The 14,292-nt window shown below is 36.8% G+C and overlaps 1 protein-coding gene across 2 annotated transcripts in view; it reads right to left on the minus strand.

The window, feature by feature from the left end:
- Positions 1-14,292, minus strand: part of LOC149793549 (uncharacterized) — a 38,529-nt gene that overhangs the window by 9,405 nt on the left and 14,832 nt on the right. For both annotated transcript variants that reach the window (XM_089966418.1, XM_089966417.1), the window contains 2 exons: positions 3,016-3,171; positions 1,784-1,843 (listed from right to left, as the gene is read on the minus strand). In XM_089966418.1, coding sequence (XP_089822544.1) covers positions 1,784-1,843; positions 3,016-3,171 — 216 coding nt within the window. The remainder of the gene's footprint in view (positions 1-1,783; positions 1,844-3,015; positions 3,172-14,292) is intronic.

Here is a 14,292-nt window from a genome sequence, read left to right on the forward strand (position 1 = left end):
ATGACGACGACAGTAAAGAAGACGAAAGAAGATAAACATGTTCACTAATTAATACCTTGCTTGTGCCAATGATATAAAGAGTGAGAGCATTTTATTTACAACTTTTGAAAATAGTAGTAATATAATACTGTAAATAACATTTTCAAGATGCATTCATTATTCTGAGCAAATTCAGCTAATATATTGATACCGCATTATTAATTAATATTAAAAGATAACACGGGGCCCCGAGTGGCCGAGTGGTCTAAAGCGCTCTTCGTTACGGATCACTGCCATCTCACCTCTGTCTGCGGCGGTTCGAGTCTAAGATTCAGCCAATGTGGGTATGTGAGAAAGCTTGCCAGTAGCTTCTCGTGGGTCGGTGGTTCTTTCCGGGGTTTTCTCTGGTTCTTCCTCCACCATTAATACTGGCCGCCATGTATAGCCTATCATGTGTTGCAAAATGGCGTTAAACCCCACAACAACAACAACAACATTAAAAGATAACACAGAGTCTAAGCCGTGTTCGGTACGATTTTTAGACCCTGACGCATATTTAATACAGGGTAGAAACTGATAGAATGGGCCACTTTCCGTCTGGTGGATTTTAATTGAAAGGGTTTGTGACCGTAATGGTGAAAATAAAGGTTAATTCGCCGGATTGGATTAATGACATGGTCGTCCCAGAGTTATGCGTTGGTACGTCACTGCCTTTTGAATGTATATGTGCAGTTTTTCAGTCTCCGTACAATTCTGAAGCGATAAAACACGCGTGAGAAAAGTCGAATCAAGCGGAGGGTTGTGGTCACGCTCGTACTCCTTGTATTCATTTATAGTACCGATGAGGTGATTTCATGTTGTCAGAGATTTCGCCGTACTTTATTGATAAAACGTCAGACTCATGTGCTCATACGCAATCCATTACAATTGCGAGCCAATCCCGAAGCTGTGGTACATGCACTCTACTTTTATTGTCAGTATATAATTTATTCAGTGTCTTTTATAGTGTTTATTTTGTATGGTCCATGTCGATTTAGTAATCCATTTTGACTTAAACATACATTTCTACTGAATAATGTAACAATATCCAAATACCAAAAACTTAAGGTGGCATAATACAACACTGGGACCTAAGTCCGGATTAATGTATAGAGTGAAGATTGAACACCTGGGGGAGAAGGGGTTTCCAAACAGACACATAACGTCTTCAATACAGTTTGCTATATTGTTGTTTGCTTTGTTCTGTATTAAATCATATTGTATTATTTTGGACCTTATTACATGCAAAAGCAAACCAAGTACGATGCACAATACAAAGCCAGCTCGATTCGAGGTTCTCTTACTATACAATAAATCTTCTCTTGAAAGGTGGATATTGTCGGGTTCGATTCAAATACTCATAAGAACCATCTAACAGACAATTGTTTGGAATTATTCCACTCATTGATTTTATGTAATAATGTAACAATATCATTCCATAAATTATAGTCAAAGTATGCAAAAATATATGTAACGTAATATGAAAGAATCATGTAAAATGAGACCTTCATAGATGTAGACAAATGGCGTGTCTTGTGCACAGCTACATACACTATCATTTAGATATGAAAACTCTTGCAACAGCATTTCTTTTCTTAGAATGCTGAAATATGCCAACAAATATATATATATATATATATATATATATATATATATATATATATATATATATATATATATATATATAATTTTAGTTTTTAATTGTTTTTAAAAGAATCTATTATTTCTTAAATAAATGTAAAAAGAATTTTCATGTACCACTTACCCTCGGTCGTTGTAGTCGAGGGTATTGTCGTCAAAAGAGTGGTTGGGACTGAAGTGGTGGCTGGAAGAAGAACGTATCAAACAAACACAGGTTTAGCTCATACAGATTTTCATAATGTAAATAAGACAGACTTTATTTCCTATTCATGAATCCATATATCATGTCATACATTTCCTTAATACATAGTAGTTTTAAAGGTTTTACGGACCTGAATACGCATAAATCATATTTGCTAATAAAATCTAAAGAAAGGTGACGTTTTAAATCTATGTTCCTATTTGTTCTCAGAAAGGTATTCGAAGGATTTCCTAAGCAGTGGGAAAATGTCGTTTTAACAACTCTAACAAGTATGATTTTTTTAGTGTGCCCGAAAAGGGCTGTAGTTCCAATATCTGGCCCCGTCTCCGTTTTATTCCGTACCCATTGTTAATTAAAATGTTATTTTAATAAGTCTACTCTTTCTGAAAGTTTCAGTTGAAACTAAGATCACGTTTGATGTATTTCTGAATACTTCATTACTGCATTTTTTCTTTTGGTTGTCTTTTTTTAAAGAAATTCACTTGGTTGCATCATTTATTCAAAATTTACAATACTTCACACGACAGGACGTCAGCGATTTCAAGGCCAGCATCTGTAGACAAAAGGCAAAGTTCCTATATTTTGAGGAGCCAAATGAGTTGCATTTTGCTGAAATGAATATTCGTTTAAGCATTTTGATCGGCATTGGTAATATAGAGATATAATCCGCCTACCTATATCGGAATGACTCATTAAGAAGTAAAGATAATTCATGCTTACATACACGAATCCAGGTTTTTTTTTCACTTGTGGGAAAAGCTAATAAAAACATTTAGGTTGAAACACCAGGTCTTTTGAAACAGCCTATATTTTGGAACAATCGTTGTTAAAGGGGCGTCTCTTCCGCTGTTGCATCTGTACTGTACGTTAGTGTAACATAAAACAAAAGAACCGTTATGTAAGTCGCTGTAATACTAGTAGCAAACTCTTCCATGTGATCTAAGTCCAAGTCATTAAGAAGACTAGTGGGAAGGTTTTCAAAGTGCTCGACGCCCTAGCGAAGAAACAGGAAAACTTCGCTCTCTACACGTGCTTGGTTTACTGTGTTGGATCTGCAAACGACTTGAAGATCTGCACCTAGAACGGTAACTATTGCATAATCCCTGCCTCAATAAAAGGACACTGGACGTAAATGCAGAATGAATAAATCACACCTTGACAGCTCACTGTCCCGCATGTTTGCACCTCATTGCGACTGCCCAGACAGTCTAATGTTGAATCGGTGTTGGCACACTGACGCTGTCGGACTTGATTGCCACCATCACAGGTCGCGGAGCAGGGGCTCCATGGTTCCCAGTCAAGCCACGTACCTGAAAAGAATTTCACGTTTCTGATGTATAAGGCAATTTACTTTAAGATACGACGGTACAGCAAATTATTGGCGTTTTAACTTAACTGATAGGCAGATCATTCCTTGCTGAAAACAATAAATTGCTTAAATATATTCAAATATGTCGATCACTACCTTGGTAAAATTGGTTATTTTTTAAAGAATTTATAATATAAACTCAACATATAAAAGTAAGATCAAATAGAACCCTCTCAAAAATTATCATAAATAATAACAATGGCAGATCCTTGTGGCTAGACTATTTTGTATTTGTTTCCACAAACTTTTATTTCCAAGTTGAAATAAACGAAATACAATACCTACACAACAAACACACTAGCCAAATTCTGGAACATCTGTTAGTAAGCGACCAAATCTCGTTAAATGGAGCTTGTTTCTGTAATAGTTAGGTCAGGTCAGGTAATAGTCAGGTAAGTGGAAACTAGGTGTTTTCTCTAGGACACGCAGAGACAGATGACTAGAGGTGGCTATATCGGATATCAAACCCATGACCCTCGCATTGAGAGTCTGACGTTCACTCAACTGAGCTACTACGCCTGTCAAAGCTTGAAATAAACAATCCAACATCTGTTCCTTTTCAATTTTGGTGATGACAATTTAGTACTCAATTAATGCGAGAAGTGCATAAATCAATTAGCATATTGTTCACAACCGCACAACCATTTTTCACGCAAATTTGTCTCTAGTGCGTATCCGAGATCGAAAGCATTTGGATTACCTTAGTAACACTGACCTGCCATTAAAACATTATGTTCCAGGAAGATAGTGGATCAGAAACTGAAAATTTCTCTTCGAAACCCACTCAACAGCTTTTGGTATATTATCACTGAATGCATCGTATTCGACAAATGAACTAAACAGACCGCACAATCAAGCACATGTTTTTTTTCTTCATGTTTTTTTCTTTCTTTGTTTCATCGCAATGTGTGAAGCACTTCAACTAAATAAATCAAAGATTACAAATCTCTTATGTACAAATTTTTTTATTCACTGTAGACAATACCAAGTTCTGAGTTTTAGCAATCAAAATAAGCAGCTTAATAAATATGGAGCCATGCTCTTTACAGAAAGCACTAGTATTGCGGTCAATATAGATGATGTGGTATAATTTGAACCAAATTGCAGATTTGTAAATATTGATAAGCCCTTTAAGTTAAATGTTTTGAAGAGAATCATAGATTCATGGACCCCTCGTGCATAATGTATTAACGCCAAGGTTAAAGGTCATACTGAAAAATCATGAAATGTTTATCCTACCATAATTACAAGACAAATAGTAGGCCTGTCTTGGACAATGAGGCTCATGTGAGCATAATGATGTATAGAGAACAAACCTTATTTGCTCTTTCATTTGTTATATCAGTAAGCAGAATGCATGACAATCAATTCAGCAGTTTGAACTATTTATAGTTTATAGCACCAATCGTTATTTTAGACACGATAGTAGTGTTGGGGGGGGGGTAGCCTCAATGGGACTTTAGTGTTAAATTTGATTGTTTGTACGTTAGGCTCAAGGAGAATTTAACATGGGGAAATTTAACATGTGTGGGATTATAGCGCCTCACGGGATTGGGACTGTCTAGCGTCAAGGGATTGGGACTGTCTTGACTCAATATAAGCGATTTAGCCTCAATGGGACCTTAATAATAAGAAGGGGTATATACAATCTAGCCTCAAGGGGAATTTAACATGGGGAATTTTTTATATTCACTCTGGGGACAATGGGAATTTAACATGGGGAAATTTAACATGGAGTGAATGGGGAATTGAACATAGCAACAAGGGACTGGGACACGCTAGCTTCAGTGGGACCTTAATGTTATAATATGTTATATCCACTCTAGCCTCAAGGGAAAGTTAACTTGGGGAATTTCATATCCACTCTAGGGACAATGGGAATTTAATATAGGTTGGGTTTGTATAGGGACAACATGATCGATGACGCCACGGTACTGGACATGGGCAACAATGTCCGCCAGGCGTTATATGAGCGATTGAGCCTCGTGGAATTGTTTATTTTGATTCGTATGGGCTGGCTTCCCTAAAAGAATGTTTAGGATATAGTGGCTTATCTGGTGACATATCGCGTTGTTCAAGGTTTTAAACAGGTGCTAGTAAATATACAATGGTAGATATTTACGGAAGATTCGCTCGGAGTCTAACTCAGGGCAAGCCCGAAGGTGACTTATCCAAATATGCAACCTCAACGAGGTCAAGGATGAGCTCGCTAAAACTTTGCGTCTATCAGATGTAGACCAAAATGAAGTTGTTGTTTTTCAGGATCAGCAGGGACGGTTAAAGACGAACGATATCCCGTTGACAGATATTATTTTGCGGGTTCATAGTGCGACCGAAGATAACTTAGTGGGGTTTTCTAAAAATGGTAAAATTTATAACTCGGAGGAATCAATTCTAACATTCATGTAAGAGGATACTGGACACTACCTAAGAATTAGCGATATTATGTATGGCGATCCCAACATGAGCAGAAACAAAAGTATCAATGTAAGAGAATCAAATTCAGACGATAATGTGGCTACAAAACAATACGAAGACAGCAACAACGCCACGATCAGGACTGAGATCAATGATCGTTTACTATCCGCCGGTGATACAATGACTCGTTCTCTGAATATGGCTAGTAATAAAATTACTGCTCTTGGAGAACCAGAATCAAGTGATGACGCTGCAACAGAGAAATACGTCGACAATAGCAGCATCCCGATGATGACCTCATTAATGATAACCAATGATGGAATGACCACATTTAGATCCGAATATGCTACTCATGTAGCCACGTTTGTTAATTTTCGCAGAAAAAAAAATAGAGCCATTAATTAATGTTTTGAAAGTCAGCAGTCATCGACATTACGCTCTCTGACGTATAAAAGATTATCGATGCTGTGGTATATACAGTAGCGCCTGGATCAACATTAAGGACACCACTCAATAAATCCATCAAACATCGCGCTGAGGTTACCGGCATATACAGGCTCTCTGTACTCGGTGTTACAACATTTACAAATCTACCACAACTTCACGGCGTTATCCAGTCCTGACCCCGTCAGGCGGATCTTCTGGCTTTATGTTAGTGATATTGAAGCCTGTTGTATTATTGGTGTATTGAATTCGTCACCAAACAACCGCCTACTTAGAGTGTTCCCATTACAGAGTAATAGGAATCTACATAATGAACAAATCGATTGACGTTCAACGTAATATTTCAGCGCAGCATTACGTATACGAGCAGGTATGTTTATGGAAGACCCCACTGAAAAACATCATTGATGCGTATACAGTAAAACTAAAATAATACCACAGATATGTCGTTGTTACTGATATAATTGTATACTTTGCATCCGCGGTTGTTGCTGGAACATCAACTATAATCGGATCATTATCAGCCACATACGTGACTGCACCAGTAATAGGAATTGGTATTGCAGTTATAACCGGTGTTGCTGGTATTATTAATATCATCGCAAAATAGTACGTACGCGGCTGATAAGTTACAGCAATATACAAAGTTGCTATCAGCGGAAACATGAGCACATGCCAATTATCATCACTGATATCATCGGGGCTCAACGATGGAATAATATCAGATCAAGATCTCGAAGAAATGATTAAGGTTTACCATGAAGCACATGGAAATCCAGAAACCGGCGTCCCCGACATTTAAAACCAGGACTTACTAGAACAAATCGTCGCTAATTCAACACCAGCAACAACATCACGATGATATCATCAAGCTTAACCAAGCCTGAGTTTGATATTAGCTTTCCAACGGCGATTCCAGTCAAAGAAATAGCGTTAGCAAGATTGATAGTATATTATAGCTGGCCAAATATTAGTTCAAAGTCATTCGGTGGGTTGCATACAAATAACGGATTAGTGTTTTCGTGAAACATAAATCAATGGAACCCCAGATTGACAAGTTATTGGTCTTCCTACGGGCTGCTAAGCAATAGACCAGATCAATAGCGAATTCCAAGGCAGGATTAAATATTTTACTGGAAACGAATCTAAATCGCTATTACGGTTCACGAGCCAACATTATCGGCGGCGATATAAATATCTACCCAGATTATGCCGTAGATGTATATCAGTCGTCGATTTGAACTGTGTTAAGATGGCCAGAGATAGCAACACCAGCACCTGTCAGCACTATAGCTCTGCCACTGCACCCTCAACGCGGAAATTTTATTACAAACAAACAATCGTATTTGGGAAACATTCCAGAATATCGTAGTTCTCGTATGTAGAATGAAATAATAAATAACTCGGACATTGATGCATTTAGCACTTTTGGATTTTGTATCATGCGGAGGGAAAAAATAGTCCAATTAAAATGAGTTGGAAATATTCCAACCCTTTACTTATCGAAGATAATATCAAAATGTTGTTTCATGACTTTGATTTTGAGGACAAACAAATGTGCAACGAACTACGGCAATCATTTACCCGTTATGTAAATGAGTCACTGCGTCCAAGGATGAAATTATCAATCAAACAGAACACATGAATCATTTTGCACGGACATTGAGACCGTTCATCAGAGTCTTATGCAGGCTGTGATTGGAGCAAGCGGTGAAACTATCAATTTGATTGATGGCACAAAATACCAACATAAGCAATTATTCCTGAACAAATATTCGACCGCAACAACTCAGCTGTCAGTGGCGGATCTGCCATCATTTATCTTCCAGGTTTAACCGCTGGCGAGTTGAAGAAAAACGTCAACGCCGTCATCAATGAATACTATCCCCAAATCTTCGAGGCATGGAAAAAATACCTCCTCTTCCAGGTATTCTCAAATATAACAATGATCCAGATGGCGGCGGTCGGTATATATCATCAGATGTTATCTTGCATCAACAATATCAGTCAATACTGTATGTGATGCAATCAATGGCTGCTATCAAGAAGATCTAGAAAGATCCAGACAAGCACAGCAAAGACATATCCTGTGTTAATTCACCCCTGAAGTTTCCCCTAGATTTTTAATTGTGTCAGTACCTGTTAATCCGGTTTATCTACGATGCCATACTCCGCTTTTGTCACGGATACATTTTAGACTTACTGACCAAAGTGGACATCTGCTTGATTTAAGAAATAAATCTTGGACGATAACTTTGTATGTGAGATCCTGACAATAATCAGGGAGTAAAAAAAAACCGCCCTGGTATATATCCTAAAATGCCGAAATCTGAATTAGAATCTGAATAAATATTATAATCAGACTAAAATTAAAAATAAATATTGTAATCAGAAAAAATATTATAATCAGAATAAATATTATAATCAGAATCAGAATAAAAATAAATATTATAATTAAAATTCAGAAAATATTACACGCGCTATTATTCGGTGTTACAACTTTCACTTTCACTTTCACAATTCCCCCGACATAATCAGAGATTTTACAATTTGATTGTTTACAATCATGCATATTTGTTTCAAATATCTTGCACGTGCACTCACAATCTTTTTTTGTTTCATATTCGCTTGATAACTCTGATCTAACTTTCTCAATGGCCTGTGCGAGTGAAACGAATTGTCGGACTTTTTTATCATTATGGACATAAAGTAGTGATTGTTTCATTGCCTGTTGGAGCATATTAATAAATCTGTTTTCGCCTGCTAGTGTATATCTTCTTTCATACTTTTATTCTTGTAATATTTCAAAATCATTTGTGATCTTTTTGACTCAAGTTGATTAGAAAGTTAACGTAATTTTATGATTGCAGAAATAATTGCATTACTATTTTTGGAATTCATTATATAATATATATTGAATTAAAAAAAAATAGACAGTAAGAATAATGAGCAATTTGCCGTTTCATGGGGTCCATTCATTTTGCCAGTATTTGCCATTCCATGGGGTCCCTTCATTTTACTAGCATTTGCCATTCCTTTGGGTCCCTTCATGGGGTACCCTTAGCGAGGCATTTTCTCTGGCTGACATTCTTTCTGAATGTCTTTGTATGGAGTACCCTGTATGGTGCATTTTTCTTTCTGGCTGACATTATTTCTTAATTTTTTTTAATGGGGTACCCTTCATGAGGCTGAGGGCTCATCATTCCTACTGTATACTTTTGGAGTTCCTATTTTATATTAATTTTTAAATTTTATACACACCTCATCCAAAATCAAACCCAGTGGAGTGCAAATGGCACCGAACACGTTTTTCAACATGGTGGGGAGGTGTACACAAATTTCTTATTATTACAATGCGATTATTTGTCTGACACGGTAATGGAATGCCAGATATCGAGTATGAAATTCGCACCCTTAACTGCTTGCCCACTGATCCTTCGTACGATTATATGTTTCAAAAAATATTATGAAGTTCGCTATATCTGGAAATCTAAAAATAGCTTACCTGGATTATATACAAGGGGCATGGCTTATCTGTTTCTCTTGTTTTTCCGAGTTGTCAGGGACATAATCAAGGCGTGTAAGGTACAAGAGAGAGGGTCAGTCCTTGTGTAACACACACTGACTTTGTTCTTGACAGGGTCAAGGGGGACAAGAATAACGTTTTCGTAAAAACAGTGTGAACAAAAAAAAAGCATAGTCCGCTTCCATCATATAATATTATGCAGTTACAACAGAGGCTACCGTTCAATCACTTTGCCAGAGGAAACTTTGCTTGACAGAGTTATCTCCATTCATCAAAATTAAAAATTGAGCCAAAGTAGATTCAGGAGCGGCGGCTTCTGCCCCTGACACAGTCAGGAGATTATGAAATATTATTTTTTGTTTGTATTTCTTTGAAAATATTGATGTGGTTATATTATCTGCGACACGTTTTATTGAAGATGGGAAAATACAGAAATCTTTTGCAACTGCATTTATCGATTGAAATTATATTTCTCCGCCTGTCTCCACATTAAACATATCTAACTGATCTTGCACGCTTATCATGTTTTCTAGTATTTCTACGTTTACAGTTCTGACTCTGTGTAATAGCCTGTTAATTAATCAAAGAATTATTTCTTGGATCTGACTCAATATGATAAATAACAGACCGTCTTTAATTAGGCCATTGTGAGACCCATATGCAAATTTGTGACAGAGATAATTTGTTTTATTTGTCCAACAGAGAACATAAAATAACCAGCATTATTGACAAAATCGACTGGATTTTTTTTGTGGACAGTTCCTGATGATGCCAGCACGAAATGCCTCAATTCTTGATGATAGGATGATTCACAAAAACATCTAGCTTGGAAAAGGTTTAATGTATATAAGACGTGAAAAAATAATTGAGTGGGCCTAGCGCGTTAAAGAAAATTGAGCTACGACCAAAGACGTTGCTGAGTTGGAAAAAAAGTTAAGATTTTCGATAAGGGTGAAGACGCTGAGATTTTGTACAAGTCGGAATATAAAACAAACTGAGCTACGAGAGAAATCGTTCATCATAACTCACACGCTCGGACATAACAATATTTCCACGAAATGGAACTGTTAAATTTTATGTTGGCTACATGTTCGATTTTATAAAAAATAACAGTAAGAGCGACACTGTATCCGTGTGGATATTTCAAAGTTCATGATCTGTAAATTATCATCAGTTTGTGCAGCTAATGGCGATATATATCGTGCAGAACTTCTTCATAACGAAATGAAAAGTCTTGCTTTGAAATATGCCAATGATATTGTTGAAATATACCGATGAGATTGAACGATTACTCGATAATTATATTACCGTTCCGTCAGTTGCTGCTCACACTGCTCAGAGAAATTCATTGAAACCAGCAAGATCGGAAGTTCTTGTCGATATACAACGCAGTTGTGTCGAATAATGACACAGTGGGTTGTGGAATACTGAAAACGATTATTAGGATGTTATCTCCGTTGATATAGTTGTTCGCTATCCTGGAAGATTTCTTGGAATGGGAGAATGTTCTGAATATTTTAAGAAATTTGGATATCTAACACACAAAATGTCTAGAGTTGCGATAAATAGACATTTACCAGAATTTGATTTGACTGGGTTTGCATGTTTCAAATCGTTTGAGTTTACGGAAAATATCAATCCGATGGTCGCTGTTTGGTTTCGTAGTCATTTTAGCGAACGCGGTTGGGTTCCAACAGTGATATTACGATATATGCTTGATGCTGTAATTTTATCATCGCTAAGTGTAAGTGAAACAATAATATCGTATCGTCCACATAAACAAGTGCGGTTACCAAAACCACCTCCTGACGATGTCAAGGTTGAGATCTGATCTCGACGAAATATTTGATAAATCCCGATGAAATTGAATATGAAAATTTACTCAGGGTGGTTTATGTGATCATATACGACATTGCACAAGATTAATTATCGACAACGCCGAACTCGATTTTATCATGGCTGATACAACAGAGAAAGCCACATTTATAAGTCGAAAAAATTCTTACTTTTCGGACGGATTTAAACTAGGTAGAATTGTGAGCTGCATTGATGGTGAACCACCAAAGTTTACTCATTAAGATCTTCGAGCAGATGCATGGCCTTCTGATCGATTGGGTGAAAAATACATTCATAATATCATTATTTGCGATGACATATGCACAGTGTGTTTAGATGTGGTAAACACGTTTCTTGATTGGTTATTAACTCGATATTCTGCTGTATTAATGTGTGGCGATCATGATCAACCACCACCTTTAGATGGATCATCTCTGCATGTTTGGCAAAAATTATTTGTAGATTAGTATGAGGAAATAACTGATGATTTCTGAGCGCTTGATTCAGAATTACAAGAGTTTAAGAAATTAATCAGACTACAACCAGACGAGATTCAGTGTGAAAAAATGCGTGAGATAATTCCTAAACACCTATACGTGATTTTTGGTATTTATGGGGTTCTGCTGATTTGATAGTTGCAAGTCGGAATATAATTATGCAGCATAAAAACAATTTTTTGATCTACCTGTACCATTATGATTTCCCCCAGCAGACATGCGACGGTAAAATATTGGTATTCAAATTCCAGGTGGCGGTGGTAAACAAAATATTGTTAATTGATATTGTTTTAGTTCATATATGATTGCTGGTGAGAGCCCTTTTACGATCGATAAATCTCAATGGACGCTAGGATATGATATAATGATTCTTTCGTCACATGGATTAACTAATTCTGATACAAATATTTTGATTGTTGATGATTGTATTGAATGGTCAAATGTAGTTTATCTTGCAGTGTATTGAGTCAGAAGAATATCTCAGCTGCGAAAATTATCATAGACTTTACAGTAAATAATAATCAAACTACTGGTAATGACGATGACATAACAAATAAGTGTGACTTTTATATCGATGCTGAATTTATCATGACACTGAAACAGCGACAGAATAATCACTGTGATTGCTGTAGCACAACAATTTGACAGTATTCGAATAATAGACCAAAACAATTTACGGTAGATCGAATTTATAGTTCTTTCAGCCAAACACGCAAAAATTTGATTTTGAACTGTCTTAAGTGCATTCGACGTCGAGAAGCCAGTTAAAGAATCACCCTTCACAAAGGTGAAGGCGGTGGTTACTGTGTATCTTCAGGAATTACTTGTAATTGTTCATGAACAAATCCACACTGAGGAGCAGTTGAATCTAGTTTTGTAGATTGCAGGTCTACCCGTGGATCTTACCACGCTGAAAATTGTATGTGTTGCTACACTCCACATTATGTTGTTACACGCTCCCCTCATTCAAGTTCACCAGGCTCATATAAATAGTCACATTACCTAGTAGTGATTGTTTTAAGAAAGATTCATGTCGTTGTACTGTTATGTGTTTTTGGTGATTGCATTTATATGTTTATAAGAAATTCCACGACTAATTTTATTATTTAATGCGGCTATCACACTTGGTAGTCTTGCAGCCCATTCACGAGATCTCTTGTCGTTTTAAACTTTGTTAAGCGATATTTCCTGCGCCAATTGATATCCAAACAATCTCTCAGCAAGTGTTCGATTAAATCGTTCAACGATTGCCTGATCGCGATGTAATTTGGTGTGCCCTCGTCTGATATTGATGTTACGTTGTTTCATCAGAGATGTGATTTCGCCAAGAAATTCTTTGCCAGGGTCAACCTGTAACAACAGTGGCCTACGCATCGCGACATGTTGATAAATTCGTTCAAATGCAGATGCAACTTCAGTTGCTGTTTTTTTTTATAGTGGTTCTGCTCTTTTATATCTACTTGAGACGTCAACGACAGTCAACACGTATTTGTATGTGCGTGTATCTACCAGTTTTAATAGTATCATATGGTAAAGGCAAAATATCTGCCTGATGAATTTCATTGGGAGTGCTGACATCAAAATGTGCATACTGAATTGTTTTGGTAGTGGTAGTTAAATGTGCCATATTACCTGTAGTGCTAACCAATTTACAGCAACCGAACGTGTGACATTTGCTGCATCAGCAAGTTTACTAATCACTGCTCTACCCCTCCACTATCCTCTCTGGCTATAATAAATTGAGTTCATTATTATAATAATAATCGGCCAACTAGCACCTGTCATCGCAAATCTTATCAGCCAATGAGCAAACGATTCTCTGAGAGATTTATTTATTTTTACAGACTTTAGAGTTTGAAACAACTTCACGTTTGCAATATGTCGTTGTTGCAAATCTGGGTTTTTATACGCGACATGATGAACATGGTATACTTGATCAATCACATTTATTGGATGCTCTCCAGGTCATGGTTGATCTTTTTCGTCAAGTCGGATATCGAGTCGAGTTCCAGGACCACAATAATTATATCCATGAAGATGCTTCTTGCCTTGATACTTAGCCCATGCAGCCCTTGGTAATTTTCAAGCAGCGATATCTCCGCTTGTTTCATGAGAGATAAATCTGTACATTTTTTACACCACATCTCACACACTTGCCTGTGAGTGCACGCATATTATTACTCTTCGTTATTGCTTTTAGTCCACTGGTGGGGGTGGATGCTCTGACCGAACACAATATAAATTAAAATAATTATTATATAATCCTACAACACGAATATCATTGATTTGTCAGCAACACGAGAGAAGGGAAAATCAAGCATCATCTAGTGCTATCAATTAT

Source organism: Sinohyriopsis cumingii, chromosome 8, assembly GCF_028554795.1.
Source record: "Sinohyriopsis cumingii isolate HCF-2022 chromosome 8, ASM2855479v2, whole genome shotgun sequence".
Taxonomy (NCBI): domain Eukaryota; kingdom Metazoa; phylum Mollusca; class Bivalvia; order Unionida; family Unionidae; genus Sinohyriopsis; species Sinohyriopsis cumingii.